The sequence below is a fragment of the Octopus sinensis genome, linkage group LG2, assembly GCF_006345805.1.
Source record: "Octopus sinensis linkage group LG2, ASM634580v1, whole genome shotgun sequence".
NCBI lineage: Eukaryota > Metazoa > Mollusca > Cephalopoda > Octopoda > Octopodidae > Octopus > Octopus sinensis.
In genome coordinates, this window is record NC_042998.1 from 31,304,869 (window position 1) to 31,326,705 (window position 21,837).

The following is a 21,837-nucleotide window of genomic DNA, read 5'->3' on the forward strand; positions in this document are numbered from 1 at the left end:
AAGGTAAGTTTGATTTTTGATGAATGTGATTTTAACGTATGCAATTGCATTACACACGATCTTTATATGTATGTATGCATAGCTGCAACTGTATTGAAAATATTCTTTTACAGAAATCTACATCTGGGGAAAGTGCTACTAACGAGAGGGATATGCCACAAAATGTTGTTTCTCCACTATTGGAACCCTGGGAAGAATTCATAATGAAACCAAACAGTGGCTATACAAGGGTTCAACTAAGCATTAGTGCCCGAAATACAGAAAGGCCAATGAGAGTGACTGTTTCTGTAAAGTTGTGTGTGAAACCATCAAGTAAGTGTGAAATTGATGATTTAAATAGCAGAAATCATTTATGTATAATGTTTGTCAATTTTTGAAAACAATTGCATTGCAATAACGATGAAAAGACAGAATCGCTACAGTTGTTTGTTTGGAGTGTATGTATGTGGTCTGATCGAAACGTATGTAGACTGTTGCCATAGTAACAAAGCTAAAGCACAGAGATTGAAGTCTCTTGGCAGAGATTGACCTTGTATACTGATATGTATGTGCATTAGGTTTTAACAATGTATCTCACTTCTGCTGATTAAAGCAGTGGTGAGAAGGAAGGTGTGTATGTCTCATTGACCATGACAGGAAGCTGAGCAGAGAATCATCATCATCCTTACACATCCATTGTTGATGCAGCAATGGGTTGGGTTGCTTGATAAGGACTGGTAAGCTGTGGGGCTCTCTGGAAATATGCTGTGACTGCAAAGACCCGACAAATAATGTGAGTTCATGGCAGCTTCCTGCACCAGTTTCGCATAGCCCCAGCCCATCCAAAGTATCTTGTATTGCAGAACAAACTGCTGTGCTTGAGGAGACCTATTGAGTCAAGTACATCAACATGAAAATAAATATCAAATGGAAATTGTTGTTGTGACACCTGTGTTGGCGGCATGTAAAAAGCATCATCCAAATGTGGCCAATGCCAGCACCACCTTGACTGGTTTTTGTGCCGGTGGCACGTAAAAAGCACCATCTGATTGTTGCCACTGCCAAATTTCCCTTGCACCTGTGCCGACGGCACGTAAAGAGCACCCACTACACTCATGGAGTTGTTGGTGTTTGGGAGGGCATCCAGCTGTAGAAACACTTCCAGATCAGACTGGAGCCTGGTGCAGCCTCCTGGCTTCCCAGACCCCAGTCAAGCCATTGAACCCGTGCTAGCACGGAAAACGGACGTTAAACGATGATGATGATGATGATGATATATATATATTTATATAATGGATCAAAAATAATCTTAAAATGCCTCAGTGTCAATATTTCTAATATTTATTAAACAAATCTAATTAACATAGGCTCAGGCGTGGCTGTGTATAGGTGCAGGAATGGCAGTGTGTTAAGAGGCTTACTTCCCAACCACATTATTCCTGGTTGAGTCCCACTGCATGGCATCTTGGGCAAGTGTCTTCTAGTATAACCTTGGGCCGATCAAAGCCTTGTTAGTGGATTGTTAGATGCAAACTGAAAGAAGCTCACTGTATATGTGTATATATATATATATATATATATATATATATAATATATATATATATATATATTATATATATATATATATACCGGAGTAAGCACATAAATGTGAAACAAGGTGGAAAAAAGAGTACTCAAATACCAGAGGTAGAGTAATATGCTTTATTTAAAAGCAGCAGAAGTATAACAAAATATGTTACTCAGAGTGTCATGTTCCCGTTCGTCGGACACTTTTAAATAAAGTATATATATATATATATATATATATACATACATATACATATATATATGTATGTATTTGTTATTTGTGTCTGTGTTTGTCTCCTCACCATTGCCTGACAACTGATGTGGATATGTTTATTTCTCTGTAACTTAGTGGTTCAGTAAAAAGAAACCGATAGAATAAATAATAGGCTTACAAAGAGAAAGTTGTGGGGTTGATTTGCTCAACTTAAGGTTGTGCTCCAGTATGACCACAGTCAAATGATTGAAACAAATAAAAGAATAAACAAACATTCTAATTTCATGTATATTTGTGTTATTGAGTGTAAAAAATTAGGAGAGGAAATTCTATTTCTAAGGGAGTTTTAACCCTATTTTCTTTATGGTTTTCACATGTGCATAACAGTGAATTCTTAATTTATATTACAATGAATGCAATAAGTAATTTACAATTTATAGAAGCACTTTTTCTGTTTTTATTCAGCATACATACCAACAACAGTATCTTCTTCAATTCTGTCAAGTCAGGAAACTATTTCTACATCAATTACTTTATTTAAGTCAACACTCAGTAAGTCTTTCTAATATTTTAAACTGTTTCCATAGAAAAATAAATGATTCAGTACTTTAACATGTATATCATAATGCTTGTGTCACATGAATATATAGCTCCAATTTCATCAGAAAATCTTCTTTAACAACAGCAAGCCTCCATTTTATGAAACCTTATTTTACATTTCTCTTGTTTATGTGCTTACACACACATTCTTATAGGCTTATAAGTTTACACATACAACCTTTTGTACACTTGCAAATGAGTCATACCAAGTAGATTGTATTGTGCTTTTGTTAGTTATTTTAATAGTTGTATTTTAATTAGTGCATCTATCATTTTCGACGATGACCAAGGGAGAAGCAAACAGAGCCCAGTGTGTCTGGCCTGTGGCCAGTCAGTCTGATGTATGCTTGAAAGGCTCTGCTGTGGCTTGGGTACTACTGGTCTGCTGGAACTGAAGGGGAAGATTTGGCTTTGCACTTGTAGTCCTGTTTTGTTCATAGGAGGTGGCACCACTGTTAGTGGTACAAAAATGCACTATTGCCAGGCAGGGCAGTCTTACGCTTGTGTTTTCCAGGTATCATGGTTGATCTCAAAGCTCTTAAGTGAGGCTTTGAGTGTGTCCTTGAAGTACTTTTTCTGTCCACCTTGCATGTGCTTGTCTTCCACCAGTTTGTTGTAATACAGTCTATTCGGAAAGTTGCATGTGGCCTGCCCACCTAACTGGTGCTCTCTGCAGTGTAGAAATGCTTGGAAGATCAGCTTCCTAGAGGTCCCCATGTCTGGGACCTTGTCTTATCAGGTGATTTTCAATAGCTTTTTCAGGTAGTTCATGTGGAAGCAGTTTAGCTTTTTGGCATAATGTTCGTAAACTGTCCACGAAGTTGACCACCAAATTTAAGTGTCTATGCTGTCAAAAATTCTGGTACTATGTACTACTTCTTAGCATAACATGATATATATATATATAAATATAAATAATAATAATGGTTTCAAATTTTTCCACACGGGTAGCCATTTTGGGGAGGGGACACTGGTACTTAATTTATCAACCCCAAAAGACTGAAAAACAAAGTCAACCTCAAAGTATTTTGAACTCAAAATATAGTGACAGATGAAATATCACTAAACATTTTGCCTGGCATGCTAACGATTCTGCTAGCTCACCACCTTATTATTATTATTATTATTATTATTTTATGTTTGACTTTTACTTTACATTTTTACAAGTTGGCTCCAAGTCTCACCCAGAGACCTCAAAAGACAACAAGTTGGAAGTTCATGTTGGTGTTAAGCCTAGGGTGCCATATATTTGGTTTTGTACATAGTATTGTTCTAGAGAATGTTTAAGAAACCATATGAAAATTAAGTTTGTTTTAAAACTTGAGATTACATAGAAAATATTTTGTGTAGGATATGAGCAGTTCCCATGAGCACTATCTTTTGAATTTCTGCCATTTTGGGGTTTCCTGGTATCTGAGCTAGGTAGCAATCAGCCCCTTTTGTTATCATTCCCAGGGCATCTATGACAACAGGTATTGTTTTAGTCTTCAGGTCCCACATTTTGCAAATTTCTATTTCAAGATCTTTATATTTGCTCAGATTTTGGTAAGTCTTGACAGATACGTTTATATCGATTGGGACAGTCATATCAATGAGGAGGCATGATTTTTGTCTGAAGTCTTTCAATATGATGTCTGGCCTATTTGCATCTATCTTTCTGTCAGTTTGAATGGTGAAGTTCCAGAGGAGTGAGATGTGGTCATTTTCAAGCACTGGAGGTGGTTTGTGTTCCCATCAGTTTTTTATCATGGGGCAAGTCCAGGCTTTTGCAAATTACCCAGTGAATATATTGTGCAGCTCTATCATGCCAGTTGAGATACTCTGTAGGCGCAAGAAGATGACACTTGGAGACAACATGATCAATGGTTCCATTTTATTGTTGACATACACGACATGTTGGGCTACTGCCATTCTTTAATATGTTGGCCTGGTAATTCCTTGTAGTTAGGCATTGATCTTGAGCTGCTATGATAAACCCTTCTGTTTCATATTTTAAGCCAGAGGCCATTAGCCATTGATGTGTAAGAGATTTGTCAACATCGGCATTATTCGCTCTCTTTGGGTATTTGCCATTGAGAGGTTTTTCTTGCTATCTATCAGTCAGAATATCTAAGGCAGCAATTTTAGCATGGGTTTTCATGTGCTTAGCTTTTTCTGTGCTTGTTTCTTGTATGTCTAATTCCGGAATTTGTTGTATTTGGAATTCACTTAGGTATTCCTTTGCCTGTTTTGTTACTGAGTATGATGCTTTCTTGTTTTCATATTTTGAGACAAGTTTTAACATCCAGTCCTGAGTTTTTCAGGTAGGTGTCTAGGCCAATCGTGGCAATCTTCATTGTTGATGCCAGTTATAAAAGTCCATGGCCTCCCTCTTTTCTTGACAGATAAAGTCATTCTATATCTGCCTTAGGATGGTGCATTCTATGGATTGTCAACAGTTTTTGTATTTTTCTGTCAAGATTACATATTTCAGTAATTGACCAGTTAAACAATATTGAAACTGTAAGTCACGACTGATATGGCTAAAGCATTGATCGCTTCGATCCTGTTTCTCGCATTCAGCTCTGTCTCGAGTATTGCTCTTACTCTGCGATAACATTCTCTCCTGATCCTTTCCTTCATCACTGAATACCTTATTTCGTCCCCTTCAATTACCTCTTGGTATTTGTAGCTCTCTGCTAGGTCTAACTCTTTTATGACATTCTGCTGGTCAAGGTTAATGTTAGATGTTTCTGTCATTTTTCCTTTGATAAAGGTAGCTTTTGCACATTTATCGAGGCCAAATTGCATTCTGATGTCATCACTGAACTGTTAAACAATCGCTATTATTATTATTATTATTATTATTATTATTGCTGTTGTTGTTGTTGTTAATAATAATAATAATAATAATAATACACATACACATATGTAGTTGATGTTGCATGTCCCTTGACCCATAAATAGCCAAGAAAGAAGGTAAAAAAAAGAGATATATATAATCCTTTTAAGTATGAAATAGTCTGGCTATGGAAAATGAAGGAGGTAAAGATAGTGCCAGTTATTGTTGTTTCCATGGGGACAGTATCAGAAGGCATCTGGAGGAATATAAAGGAAATTGGAATAGAGTACCCAGTAGAACTGTTCCAAAAGGTTTACCTCCTTGGTGTGGCCAGAATAATCAGGAAAGTATTAGATAACTGAAAAGAACAAATAGCATATTATGCTTAGAAGTGGTGCATTTTACTTCAATTTTCCATCTCAGGTCCAGTATAACAAAACTACTCCAAATTCTTGTTAGAACATCCATGTAAACAAGTAAAGGACTGGCTAACTTATAATGGCCAGACGTCACATAACAATAATAAAATCAAAACAAATATTGATATTTTGGATACATTTAATGTGCATGTTTCAGATCATTATGCAAGAGAGAAAAAGAAATTCATCTCTTACACAACCTCCTTAGTGAAGACATTTAAAAATATATGAATTGTTCAGTAGAATAAACACTTTATGTTTATATCAAAACATTCAGTTGACTAGAAGAGAAAAGAATGGGCGATCTTGATCAATGGCGGCTTGTGTATAGGCACTGCAGAACTGCAGCACCCCTATTTCCACTCAATATTACCAATAACATTCAATATAATGAGTCCTTTTTTCTTTAATTCTTTCTTTATACTTGTACATTATAATAAACCTTAAGCTTAATGTCAGTAGCCATCCCCGAGTTTATGAAAAAACACAAAAATCCTTGTATAGAACTGTGCACAGTTTCAGCGATGCGCTGTTTGGCTGTTGTGTGCATGCTCACATGTTGGTGATAGGAAGAGTGAGGTGGAAGAATGAAAATAGATGTGAGATATGCAGGGATATTGTATTTGTAGAGCCGTTATTTAGGCAGAATGGTGTACATATAATAGTCCAATACCTTATGAGTAAAATTCAATAGTAATTAAAATTGGTCATTCCAAGTATAGAGTTTATACATAGTGTTATTGAATCAAGGGTTAGAACCGATATGCCAATTCTATCAAGACTAGTATAAACGCTACACCTTTAAAAATGGACTTGTTTGATTGGTCCTTTCGATAAACAAAAATGAGCTAAATATAAAATATATAAAATTATAAAAATCGAGGAAAAAACCTTACATCGAATCTTTGGTTAAAATACATATTGTCATTAATAAAGAAAATATAATTAATACATGGAAATTGAAATTTAAATATCAAAATGCATTAAAATATTTCACAACAGTACATCCTCATACTAAACTATACATATATACATCAATATACACAGATAGATGTGCGCAGACCACATACATATACAGACATATAAATACAAAACGAAAATATACACACAAATGCATGTACACATATGTATACACAATCTAGCTCGCATGCAAAATCACTGTATCCATATAGACTATAAGCTAAATTCATGGATGGGGAAGGGGCGTTCTTATTTACAACAGAAAGCTAAAAACATAAGGGAGGGGGACGTAAAGTTACAGGGCTCTATACAAGTAACGAATAGGGAGAGAAAACAGTGAAAGAAAGGAAGAGAGAGAAAAAAGAAAAAGAGAAAAGGAAAAAAGAAGAAAAGGGAAAGAAGAAAAAAATAATAACATATGAGTGTTTGTATACAAATTATGTGAGCACATATACTGATACGTATATAGAGATAAGTATGCAAACACAAGCCCAAGTGGATACATGCATACACTTACATTCGTGTATGTATGTGCTTAAGTACAAACATACGCTCACTTACACATATACAAAGACATATGCTTACAAATACATATTCATGTCAATATACATATTCTCATAAAAATGCCTAGGATCTGAGAACATTGTTTTATTTAAAAATGGTGATAATAATAAAAATTTAGACGAAAGACATGCAAAATATAACACCCTATATTGGATTATCTATAAATTAAATACCAAAGTGAGCCTATACAATATAATAAAATGAAATAAACTAAGTGGAAGGTTTTTCCTAAGGAATATGTTGAAATATAAACAAAATATAAACAAATATATGCACAAGACTTTGCTATGCGGAATGAAATCTGCATAGCGCGAAACAAATCCATCGGTGTGATTAAAGACTAGTCCAAGAATCAAAAATTCAAAAAGACAAATGGCTGTGTGGTAAGTAGCTTGCTAACCAACCACATGGTTCCGGGTTCAGTCCCACTGCGTGGCATCTTGGGCAAGTGTCTTCTGCTATAGCCCCGGGCCGACCAATGCCTTGTGAGGGGATTTGGTAGACGGAAACTGAAAGAAGCCTGTTGTATATATGTATATATATATAAGTGTGTGTGTATATGTTTGTGTGTCTGTGTTTGTCCCCCTAGCATTGCTTGACAACCGATGCTGGTGTGTTTACGTCCCCGTAACTTAGCGGTTCGGCCAAAGAGACCGATAGAATAAGTACTGGGCTTACAAAGAATAAGTCCCGGGGTCGATTTGCTCGACTAAAAGCGGTGCTTCAGCATGGCCGCAGTCAAATGACTGAAACAAGTATAAGAGTAAGAGTATACGCTATCCATATGGGATATTTATGTTCGACATTTTGAATTTGGTTGCGTGCCTGTATGTGTTAAAAGTTCGCTTCTTTGATTCAAAGAATTATTGTCTTTGAATAAAATGTAATATTTTTCTAACAAACAGAGATTGCATTTAAAATGCAACTATATAAAAGAAACTGCAAGATTCATACACTAAATGAATTGATATGTGTGTGTTTATGTATGTACAGTAATCCCTCGCCATATTGCAGTTCACCTATCGCGGTTCATCTATCATGTTTCACCTTTCCTTGTTCACCCATCGATTCCTCTGTGGTATTGCTTTGCAGCTTTAATAAAATAGATATATACAAATTATAAAAATAATTTTATAAAATATACAGTACAGTACTATTTCTATTTCATGGATTTTCACCTATCGCAGGGGTTTTTGGAATGTAACACCTACAATAATCGAGGGATTACTGTATACCATTTCAGAATTTCTGGAAGCTCTTAGCTATGCAATTTAGAAATTATTCTTACCAATTCAAGTATATATGATATCCGTTCAATACTATAATTGTAAATAATCATATGCTTGTTTATATTTGACGCAGTTTTGAAGATAATGATATTCAGTTGTAAAATTGTAAAATTATTTTGTTGAAATAAACTTAAATTTTGAAATAGTTTGTTTAGATTCATTTATTTTCGATTTTTCCACAGCTTCATTGATCAGTTCTACAAAAGCTACAAGAAGCACGATATCATCAAGAACAACCAGTGCACCAACTCCAGCAAGTACTGTACAATCCACCACCACAGCTCCAACAACAACAACTACTGTAAAATCTACCACCACTGCCCCAACTACAACAAGTGCTGTACCATCCACCACCACTGCCCCAACTACAACTACTGTAAAATCTACTACCACTGCCCCAACTACAACTACTGTACCATCCACCACCACAGCCCCAACTACAACTACTGTAAAATCTACCACCACTGCCCCTACTACAACTACTGTACCATCCACCACCACTGCCCCAACTACAACTACTGTACCATCCACCACCACTGCCCCAACAACAACAAGTGCCGTACCATCCACCACCACTGCCCCAACTACAACTACTGTACCATCCACCACCACTGCCCCAACTACAACTACTGTAAAATCTACCACCGCTACCCCAACTACAACTACTGTACCATCCACCACCACAGCCCCAATTACAACTACTGTACCATCCACCACCACAGCCCCAACTACAACTACTGTACCATCCACCACCACTGCCCCAACTACAACAAGTGCCGTACCATCCACCACCACTGCCCCAACTACAACAAGTGCCGTACCATCCACCACCACTGCCCCAACTACAACTACTGTACCATCCACCACCACTGCCCCAACTACAACTACTGTAAAATCTACCACCACTGCCCCTACTACAACTACTGTACCATCCTCCACCACTGCCCCTACTACAACTACTGTACCATCCACCACCACTGCCCCAACAACAACAAGTGCCGTACCATCCACCACCACTGCCCCAACTACAACTACTGTACCATCCACCACCACTGCCCCAACTACAACTACTGTAAAATCTACCACCGCTACCCCAACTACAACTACTGTACCATCCACCACCACAGCCCCAATTACAACTACTGTACCATCCACCACCACAGCCCCAACTACAACTACTGTACCATCCACCACCACTGCCCCAACTACAACAAGTGCCGTACCATCCACCACCACTGCCCCAACTACAACAAGTGCCGTACCATCCACCACCACTGCCCCAACTACAACTACTGTACCATCCACCACCACTGCCCCAACTACAACTACTGTAAAATATACCACCACTGCCCCAACTACAACTACTGTACCACCCACCACCACAGCCCCAACTACAACTACTGTACCATCCACCACCACTGCCCCAACTACAACAAGTGCCGTACCATCCACCACTACTGCCCCAACTACAACTACTGTACCATCCACCACCACCGCCCCAACTACAACTACTGTAAAATCTACCACCACTGCCCCAACTACAACTACTGTACCATCCACCACCACAGCCCCAACTACAACTACTGTACCATCCACCACCACTGCCCCAACTACAACAACTGTACCATCCACTACCACTGCCCCAACTACAACTACTGTAAAATCTACTACCACTGCCCCAACTACAACTACTGTACCATCCACCACCACAGCCCCAACTACAACTACTGTACCATCCACCACCACTGCTCCAACTACAACTACTGTACCATCCACCACCACTGCCCCAACTAAAACTACTGTAAAATCTACCACTGCCCCAACTACAACTACTGTAAAATCTACCACCACTGCCCCAACTACAACAAGTGCTGTACCATCCACAACCACTACCCCAACTACAACTACTGTAAAATCTACTACCACTGCCCCAACTACAACTACTGTACCATCCACCACCACTGCCCCAACTACAACTACTGTACCATCCACCACCACTGCCCCAACTACAACTACTGTACCATCCACTGCCACTGCCCCAACTACAACTACTGTACCATCCACCACCACTGCTCCAACTACAACTACTGTACCATCCACCACCACTGCCCCAACTAAAACTACTGTAAAATCTACCACTGCCCCAACTACAACTACTGTAAAATCTACCACCACTGCCCCAACTACAACAAGTGCTGTACCATCCACCACCACTACCCCAACTACAACTACTGTAAAATCTACTACCACTGCCCCAACTACAACTACTGTACCATCCACCACCACTGCCCCAACTACAACTACTGTACCATCCACCACCACTGCTCCAACTACAACTACTGTACCATCCACCACCACTGCCCCAACTACAACTACTGTACCATCCACCACCACTGCTCCAACTACAACTACTGTACCATCCACCACCACTGCCCCAACTAAAACTACTGTAAAATCTACCACTGCCCCAACTACAACTACTGTAAAATCTACCACCACTGCCCCAACTACAACAAGTGCTGTACCATCCACCACCACTACCCCAACTACAACTACTGTAAAATCTACTACCACTGCCCCAACTACAACTACTGTACCATCCACCACCACTGCCCCAACTACAACTACTGTACCATCCACCACCACTGCTCCAACTACAACTACTGTACCATCCACCACCACTGCCCCAACTACAACTACTGTACCATCCACCACCACTGCTCCAACTACAACTACTGTACCATTCACCACCACTGCCCCAACTACAACTACTGTACCATCCACTACCACTGCCCCAACTACAACTACTGTACCATCCACCACCACTGCCCCAACTACAACTACTGTACCATCCACCACCACAGCCCCAACTACAACTACTGTACCATCCACCACCACTGCCCCAACTACAACTACTGTACCATCCTCCACCACAGCCCCAACTATAACTACTGTACCATCCACCACCACTGCCCCAACTAAAACTACTGTACCATCCACTACCTCTGCCCCAACTAAAACTACTGTACCATCCTCCACCATAGCCCCAACTACAACTACTGTACCATCCACCACCACTGCCCCAACTACAACTACTGTACCATCCACCACCACTGCCCCAACTGCAACTACTGTACCATCCACTACCTCTGCCCCAACTAAAACTACTGTACCATCCTCCACCACAGCCCCAACTACAACTACTGTACCATCCACCACCACAGCCCCAACTACAACTACTGTACCATCCACTACCACAGCCCCAACTACAACTACTGTATCATCCACCACCACTGCCCCAACTACAACTACTGTACCATCCACTACCTCTGCCCCAACTAAAACTACTGTACCATATTCCACCACAGCCCCAACTACAACTACTGTACCATCCACCACCACAGCCCCAACTACAACTACTGTACCATCCACCACCACTGCCCCAACTACAACTACTGTACCATCCTCCACCACAGCCCCAACTACAACTACTGTACCATCCTCCACCACAGCCCCAACTACAACTACTGTACCATCCACCACCACAGCCCCAACTACAACTACTGTACCATCCACTACCTCTGCCCCAACTAAAACTACTGTACCATCCTCCACCACAGCCCCAACTACAACTACTGTACCATCCACCACCACTGCCCCAACTACAACTACTGTATCATCCTCCACCACAGCCCCAACTATAACTACTGTACCATCCACCACCACAGCCACAACTACAACTACTGTACCATCCACCACCACTGCCCCAACTACATCAAGTACTGTACCATCCACCACCACTGCCCCGACTACAACTACCGTACCATCCACTACCACTGCCCCAACTACAACTAGTGTACCATCCACCACCACTGCCCCAATTACAACTACTGTACCATCCTCCACCACAGCCCCAACTACAACTACTGTACTATCCTCCACCACAGCCCCAACTACAACTACTGTACCATCCACCACCACAGCCCCAACTACAACTACTGTACCATCCACTACCTCTGCCCCAACTAAAACTACTGTACCATCCTCCACCACAGCCCCAACTACAACTACTGTACCATCCACCACCACTGCCCCAACTACAACTACTGTACCATCCTCCACCACAGTCCCAACTATAACTACTGTACCATCCACCACCACTACCCCAACTACAACTACTGTACCATCCACCACCACTGCCCCAACTACATCAAGTACTGTACCATCCACCACCACTGCCCCGACTACAACTACCGTACCATCCACTACCACTGCCCCAACTACAACTAGTGTACCATCCACCACCACTGCCCCAATTACATCTACTGTACCATCCACCACCACAGCCCCAACTACAACTACTGTACCATCCACTACCACTGCCCCAACTACAACTACTGTACCATCCACTACCACTGCCGCAACTACAACTACTGTACCATCCACCACCACAGCCCCAACTACAACTACTGTACCATCCACTACCACTGCCCCAACTACAACTATTGTACCATCCACCACCACTGCCCCAACTACATCAAGTACTGTACCATCCACCACCATTGCCTCAACTACAACTACAGTAAAATCTACTACCACTGCCCCAACTACGACTACTGTACCATCCACCACCACTGCCCCAACTACATCAAGTACTGTACCATCCACCACCATTGCCTCAACTGCAACTACAGTAAAATCTACTACCAGTGCCCCAACTATGACTACTGTACCATCCACCACCACTGCTCCAACTACAACTACTGTAAAATATACTACCAGTGCCCCAACTACAACTACTGTAAAATCTACCACCATTGCCCCAACTACAACTACTGTACCATCCACCACCACTGCCCCAACTACAACTACTGTACCATCCATCACCACTGCTCCAACTACAACTACTGTAAAATCTACTACCACTGCCCCAACTACTACTACTCTACCATCCACCACCATTGCCCCAACTACATCAAGTATTTTACCATCGACCGCCACTGCCCCAACTACAACAAGTTCCGTACCTTCCACATCCACATCACCAACTACAAGTACCACTGGCATAACAGGTACATACCCTATAAAACCGGTATCTAAAGAAACTATACCACCGTTTCCACCTGAAAATGTCACTGTTGCTGCCACAACCCCTTCAGCTATTATCACCCCTGGTACGTCACTATTTGTTATTTTGTCTTGTTTATACTTGTAATATGTTTGGCTAATGCCTACCTTTTATACAAAGCAATATATGTTGCCGTTAGGAATATTGTGACTCTTTCTGCTCACTCAACTTTATTTAATTATATCTTCATTCTTTTATTGTTTTATTCTTTTACTTGTTTCTGTCTTTTGACCGAGGCCATGCTGGATTATCGCCTTTAATGTTGTTAAAATCTTTTCTACTATAGCCACATTTTAATAATGGGTCTATTTTTATCCTTCAACTTTCCTCCCACTTAAATTTTTCCTTTTCAGCTTTTCTTCTTTGTTTTATTTCTCTTTCCTCCTCTCTCTCACCAAGTTTCTCTTTCCCTACTGCTTCATTTCTATGTATGAAGCTCACATTCTCATGGGTTACTCATCAGTTGCAGCCAGTTTCTCAACCATAATAAATGTGAAACTCTTCTGACTTTTATTTCCCACCTGTCATTTCTACTTTAAAGGACACTGTCTGAAACATTGTTTCCACATAACACAAGTTTTACCAACATAGACTGCCACCAGTCTCCTTGGGTTATGTTTTATCTACAATATTTTATGCACATGTTTTGATACAGCCCTTTTGTTTTTCATCATGATTTCATTTGTTTGATTATTTTTCAGTTATTTGCTTATAATCCTTGACTACATGTTTTTTTTTCTGTTTTGTATCATTTCCATTTAAATATATTTTTCAGTTTGTGCCCTCACCCCTTGTGAAATTGAATTATTATTGGGATTCATTCCGGGAGATGTTGTTGGTTGGGTTGAAAAAGATGGTATTTCAGGTGTCAGTAGTGATGCAGAAGTAGTGCATGCTAATGATAAAATTGAAGATGGTGTTACAGTTTATATTCAGTGTAATAACTGGTAAGTACAGAAAATGTGTGACTGAATTTCATTGAATATTAAGGGTTATACTATAATTATTATAGGGAAAAAGACCTGTTTACATTTATTTTCTTTCATTTGGATTGAAAGAATATTATTTTAAAGTAGAAACTCATGCAATGATTTTACAGATATATGTATGGAGAAATAACCATTTTAAAACTTTAATGTTGTATAACATTTCTTAATAAGTGAATTACATTTGAGGGATTTAAAAAATGCAGAAAATTTATTTTTAGATCAAAACTGAAATTTTACATTTTTACTTTCATTTTATATTGAAATATAACATTAGAGCCTTGGTTTATGATCACTTCTCTTATCTTTGGCACTTGGCCATTTTAGTTGGTTCCACTCTCTCTCTCTCAGCTAAGAAATCTTTGTCTTGCAAGCTGCCTGGTGACCCTGTGGATACTGGAGCCTCATAGAAAGCACCTGTGCTGGTGCCGTGTAAAAAGCACCCATGCTGGTGCCACATAAAAATCACCCAGTACACACTGTAAATTGGTTGGTGTTAGGAAAGGTATCCAGCTATAGAAACCTTGCTAAAATAGATAATAGGAGCCTGGTGCAGCATTCCAGCTTGACAGCTCCTGTCAAACCGTCCAACTTGTGCCAGCAAAGGAAAATGGACTTTAAATGATGATATGATGATAATGATGAGGAGGATATTATATATACTAACTTTACAATAATTATAAGTTAAGACTTCTTAATTAAAAGTTAGTTATTGACATTTCATATACAGACATATATACAATATATATAATATAACTAATTATTTGTCATATTTTGCATTGTAACAAATAAAATTGTAACACAAATTTTGGATTAGGCTGTAGAATAAGTATAAGCTATCATTGGCTCTGAATCATTTTGTGAATTTAATAGTCATCATTAATTAAAACTGTTCTTTCTCTTTGCTTCTCATTCATTGCCATTCTGAGTTTCTTGCAGTTATGTATTCATTCAGACTCTTCAGTATATGTGTGTGTGTGTGCACGCACACATACATACTTCTATGCATGTATGTTTTATATATATATCTAATATTTTTTCCAGTACCTGTGACAAGACGAAGTTGCGATGCACTAGTAAGATATGTCATGGTATGTAGACTTCTATGTTTTTTTAAAATTTATTCTAGGATTAAGCAATGCATTAATACTAGCAGTATGAGCAAAATTCCCTTTCTTCACCAGCTATGTAGATGACATCCTCCTGTGAAGAGGCTGACAGAATATTCATGACATTCAACAAAGTGGACACGAACATAAAGTTCACTATAGAACATACCGACAACACTGGATCACTATCGCTACTTGACTTCCAACTGAAAATAATGGAAGAAGGCAAGATCCATACTATGTTCTACAGGAAAGCAGCCAGTAGAGATATGTTTGTCCAGTACAGTTCAGCACTTCCACTTGGTGCCAAATTAGGATATGCCAGAAACGAACTTGTATGCATCTAGAACCAGTGCAGCAGGACAGAGGACAAGGTGACCCATCCGAAGAGACACAAGAAGTGATAGACTAGACGTAAAACTAGCCCACTCTGGCCCCTCTCTGAAAAAACATTTTGCAAGGAAACAGGCAAAGGACAGCAATCAATGCACACTCGCAAACTGCCCCATACACGTTCGCATCAAAGAACATCTGAACACGAGAGCCTCTTCCTTCAGAAAGCATCTAGATATATATAACTTATGAGCAGCACTATAGAGGGGCCAGCACACTCAAGCTTGAGACATGGCTGCCCTCATGCACTTCTCACAAGGAATTCCGGAAGGAGCTTCGCGAGACCAGTCCAGAGATGCTTCCGGGGGATAAAAAAAATGGAAAATAAATAAACCGTTGGAAAATCGATTATAGCAGTGACTCGATCAATTCCTAGGGATATTTGAAGAAGGAATTTTTATATTCTGAAATATTATATCAAACTATGGATGATTAAATTACAACAGTTATTATAGTCCATTATTGTTATTATAGTGCATTGTGCCATTCAAAACACATTATTATTATTTTTTACAAACAATACACAATGCTTCAAGTGAACTACAATACTCTCCTAGCTTTATTTCTCAATTTTAGTTTCTTTCACCACTTCATATAAATGTCCTTAAGTTATTTTCATACAAGTTGTGGCAAAATATGTTTGTTATGCTCAATATTTTTGAAGTTTTTACTGTTTTTATTCCAATTTTTCTCATATATACATACATATATATATAGTTCAAATTTACAGAAAAACAAAAGATGAAGACTGGTGTAGGAACAACAAACAAGTGTATTAGTTTAATGTTTGAGAAAATGGGGAAATTCTTTACATTTTAAGCCTATGCTCTTCACAAGAAAGGAATAAGAGTAAAAAAATGGAGAGAACGGAAAAAAAACAGAGATAGAAAAACTGTATAGAGTTCAGTAATCCATATGTGTATGTGTGTGTGTGTGTGTGTGTGTGAAGGTGAATGGCTTTGTGTTTAGGGTGTTGCACTCATGATCACTAGGTTGTGGGTTTGACTACAAGACCAATCCCCAAGTTGGGTTTTTGAGAAAAACATTTAATTTCCTGTTGCCACAGTCCACTCAATTGTAACTGGGTAACTCTGTGACAGATTAGCATTCATAATGGTGGCCTGCTTACCTAGCTAGTGGGGCAGCATCATTTGAAAGTTAGAATAATATAAAATGTATTGTGACCAGTGATGTATAACAATATTCGATAGTCTGGTTGACCATGTGATATCATCATCATCATTTAGCATTCATTATCCATGCTGACATGGGTTGGGCAGTTTGACCAGGTTGGTAAGCTGAGTGGCTGCACCAGACCCCAATCTGATTTGACGTGGTTTCTATGGCTGGCTGCCTTGCCAAAAGCCAACCACTCCTAGACTGTAATGGGTGCTTTTACATGCCGCCAGCATGGGTGCAAGTTGTGTGACACAAGTATAAATGACTTCAATTTCATTTGGCTTGATGGGTCTTGTTCTCAAGTACAGCATATTGTCAAAGGTCTCAGTCATCTGTCATTGCCTCTGTGAGGCCCAATGCTTGAAAGGTGCTTTTTACATGCCATTGGCATGAGTGCCAGTTATGCGATACCAGCATTGGCCACATTGCTGCAGTGAGGCCCAGTGCTCGACAAGTGCATTTATGTGATATATATAATTATATATATTTTGCTTTGTCGTAAAGAAAGGCAGTGCTTATGAATCTTTACTGGTTGTCTAATTCCTGTAGGAGAGATGAAGAATGTATTCTCAAACCAGAGACATGATTCAGATGCTTGCAGTTGATTGAACTCTGTTGAAGACACCCAAAAGCAAGGCAGTGGTGTTAAATTGAGTGCTGTATTAAATCTACCACACAAACAGATTATAATGAGATTTCCACTCAGAATGCAAAGAACAAGTACTACAATGTACCTTACCTGACAATCAAATGATTTTGCTAGTCTACCACTCTAGACAAATCCTTTATTGATTCTGAAAGGATGAAAGGTGTTGCTGATCTTGACAAGATTTGATCTCAGAATACAAAAACACTTTGATGGTCTTTTGACTCTGTGAATTTGCCATCAGCATGAGACTGGGAATAGAACAGAAAGAGATAAAATGAGATATAGTAAATAATCCAAGAAAATAAGAGCCAGTAATATTCTGGTCCAATTACATAAGCTTCTCTATGAAATAGGATAAAACTTGTCTAGAAAATATGACATTTAAGTATATACCATATTTGGTGGTGTGATGGTGTATGCTCTAGTAGTTAGAGTTCTATGCAATCTCTTTGACACCTGCTGTGTTGTACACTTTGCACCTGTTCAGGTAATATTGATTTGATGACAGGAGTGAGCTTACGTACAATATAAATATTTGATCACTATAAGCAAATCATTTATGCAGGTTGTTCAGCAAAAATTGCAGAATCATCTTCCTCAGACTACGAGAGACCACCATGGTCATGGTCATCTTTATATTTGATCTCATATAAGATGCACTTTTTTTTACTTTCCAAAATAATGTCTCAAAGCAAATCACCCTTGCTGCCATATGTGAAGTTGGATCTACATCACATGTTTTTAAATGTAACAAAAATTATTTTTTCTGATTATGTACTGCTGAAATTGAAATGTTTCTAATATTCTCATGCAACTCTTGTATGTTATCAGATATGCTAAACCCTTGAAAAACTTTCCTGTAACATTTTGCTTAACTAGTTCGTTAGTGAATATAAAATTTTATGTTCTTTCTGTGTACCTCTAATTTATTTTGTGATAATGAAATCATGCTCTATCCTCTCTGAACCACTTATATCACCCCACCCTGCTGTTTCACCATCTATTTCTCTTGGTCTCTGTCTTTCTCTTCAACTGAAGTAGTCAAGTATCTCCTCTATAGTTACCTATTTCTATCCCTCTATTATACTCTAACCTCTCACCTGGCACAAAGCCACTTCCACTGGTTCAACTTCCTCTCACAGCTGAGAGGTCTTTGCCTGACAAGTTGCTTGGTAACCCCTCTGGTGTTGGTGCCACAAAAAAAGAATCACTCACTATATTCAGTAAAGTAGCTTGTGTTAGGAAGTCCATCCAGCAATAGCAACCATGCCAAAGCAGACAATGGATCCGGGTGCAGCTCTCCAGCCTTGCCAGCTCCTGTCAAACCCTTCAACCTATGAAAGACATATATTAAATGATGATGGGTGTAATTTTAGGTGTGTTTAATTTTCCTATGTTTATGATTTTTTTTGGTGTGTATGCACATCATCATTGTCATCATCATATGACATCCATTTTCCGTGCTGGCATGGGTTGGATGGCTTGACAGAAGCCGGCAAGCCTGAGAGCTGCACAAGGCTGCAGTTGTTTATTTTGGCACGGTTTCTATGACTGGATGCCCTTCTTAATGCCAGTCATTTTACAAAGTGTACTGTGTACTTTTAATGTGGCGCCAGTGTCAGTGCTTTTAATGTGGCACCAACACCAGTGCTTCTTAAGTGACATTAGCACCAATGCTTTTTTACATGGTGCCAACACAGGTACTTTCCATGTAGTGCCAACATGGGTGCTTTTTATGTGGTACCAGCACCTGTGGGGTCACCAAGTAGCTTGCAAGACAAGGACCTCTCAGCTGTGAAGGGGAGGTGAACTGAGAGAAGTGGCTGTGTCCCAGGCAAGAGGTTGGAGTATGACAGAGGGACAGGAGAGGGGTAGCTGTCTTACTACAGAGGAGGTACTTGGCTACTCCTGTAGGTCAAGGACTATGTTTCACAATATCTTCTATATAAAGATAGTCTTGTTAACATATAATTTAAGTTTCCTGGACACTTATATTTTCAATGTGTTACAAATCTAATTATTCTTTTGTGTTTTTGCAGGATGTACTTATGATTCGTGGAGTAACTGGGGAGAATGTAGTAAAAGTTGTGATATTGGTAACCGTATTCGTATCAGAGAACGTTTTAAAGGAAAAGGAAATGAGCTATGTAACCTGCCTTTAGAGCAATCAAGTGACTGCAATTTTGACCCTTGCAAAGGTAACTATTATTAAAAACAAGCGTTAAATAAATGCTTAAAATAGCTATGCATTGGCACAGGAGTGGTTGTGTGGTAAGTAACTTGCTTATCTCATTGTGCATGAACGAATCAGAGTTGTGTTTGACACTGAGGCTGTAAGACGTGTTTTTAAAGCCATCTTAGATTTTTTGGGGTCTAGTGTGGGCCTATTGTTTGCTGCAATTATTTTTTTACAAACAAGAAATCCTCACCGGATTCTAGTCTATCTGCGGCTGAGTGAACATTTTTTTTCACTTAATTGTGAAAATTATTGTTTTGGTGGGCGTATCCTGTCACAAAATTTTGTTTGAGAATAGTGTTTGTCCAGGAATAACTCCGTGGGAATTTTTAGAAAAGATTTCAACAATATTGTTCCTGTCAAGGAGTACCTATGAGAAGAAAAGTGGAATGATTTTTCAGCAATTAACTGTTTAACAATATATATGTGTGTGTGTGCGTGTGGTTATATATATGTATGTGTGTGTATATGTTTGTGTGTCTGTTTTATCCCCCACCCCAACATCGCTTGACAACCAATGCTGGTGTGTTTACGTCGCCATAACTTAGCAGTTTGGCAATAAGAGACCACTAGAATAAATACTAGGCTTACAAAGAGTAAGTCATGGGGTCAGTTTGCTCGACTAAAGGCGGTGCTCCAGCATGGTGCAGTCAAATAACTGAAACAAGTAAAAGAGTTAGGAGTTATAGTATATTTAAGGTCTGGTTTACATAAGATTAACATACATCATATAAAAAGAATTTTAAATAGGTTCTATGAATATTCAAAATTCAGTTCAGTAACTGGTAACCACAACATTGAAAACACTGCATCTTGTCTTTCTGTTGGGACCTGTAAAAGTTGTGAATGAAAACTCTCTTCCTGGAGTAAAATTTAAAATAAAACCATTATTTAATTCTAACTCACTTCTGTATGGTGATACATGTTATTTAATTAATGAAAGGACAGTAGATTAGTAGAAATATAAAAGACAGTGGGTTAGGAAAAATACCAAGTTGTATTTAGTTGTCTCTCTGCATTAAGGGTCCTTTTTGTACCTTAACAAGTCTATGGAATAGTAATGAAAGGATTGGTGAGCTCTCATATGACAGCTGCCTTTTTTAGTCCCTTCAGTCCTTTTTTAGTCCCTAATTCTGTGTGTGTGAAAAAGTTTGGGAGAGAAGAAACAAGCCCTGTTCTTGACTGGTGCTTTATTTATTTATACCAAGGGTATTATAGAAAAGTTGATATCAGTGAAATTTGAACTCATAGTACAGAGAACCAGAACGATTATTGATGCATTCTGACCAGTGTTCTGATGATTCTACTTTCCACCAGCTTACATTGATTTCAATTCCCTTTAGTATTGCTTTGTCTTCTCTTACAAGAAAGTTAAAATTCCATATACTACTTGGGTTGATCCAGTTACCTATACTCTCCTTCTCCATATAAAAAGACTGTAACCGTATGCCAATATAATAAACCATTACAAAAAATGTATTTTTTTAGCTAGACACAGTTGCAACTAGAAGACCTAATTTATCAAATCATTATTTCATTGAAGGTCAGTAGCGAGCTGGCAGAATTGTTAGCATGCTGGACAAAATGCTTAGCAGTATTTTTCCCATCATTATGTTCTGAGTTCAAATTCCGCCATGGTCGACTTTGCTTTTCATCTTTTTGGGATTGATAAATTAAGTACCAGTGAAACACTGGGGTTGATGTAATCAACTATCCCTGCCCACAAAATGGCTGCCTTTGTAGCA

At 38.9% G+C, this 21,837-nt stretch overlaps 1 protein-coding gene and 1 long non-coding RNA gene across 2 annotated transcripts in view; both read left to right on the top strand.

Annotated features, from left to right (window-relative positions):
- LOC115232619 (mucin-2-like) overlaps positions 1 to 21,837 on the top strand; it is a 94,896-nt gene that overhangs the window by 42,619 nt on the left and 30,440 nt on the right. Inside the window, exons 19-22 of the mRNA XM_036500727.1 lie at positions 11,190 to 13,586; positions 14,316 to 14,487; positions 15,571 to 15,617; positions 19,896 to 20,054. Of these exons, the coding sequence (XP_036356620.1) occupies positions 11,190 to 13,586; positions 14,316 to 14,487; positions 15,571 to 15,617; positions 19,896 to 20,054 (2,775 nt within the window). The remainder of the gene's footprint in view (positions 1 to 11,189; positions 13,587 to 14,315; positions 14,488 to 15,570; positions 15,618 to 19,895; positions 20,055 to 21,837) is intronic.
- LOC118767472 lies at positions 2,846 to 6,256 on the top strand. Its single transcript, XR_005003399.1, has 3 exons — positions 2,846 to 2,974; positions 4,744 to 4,748; positions 6,242 to 6,256. It is a non-coding gene; the product is annotated as an uncharacterized LOC118767472 (long non-coding RNA).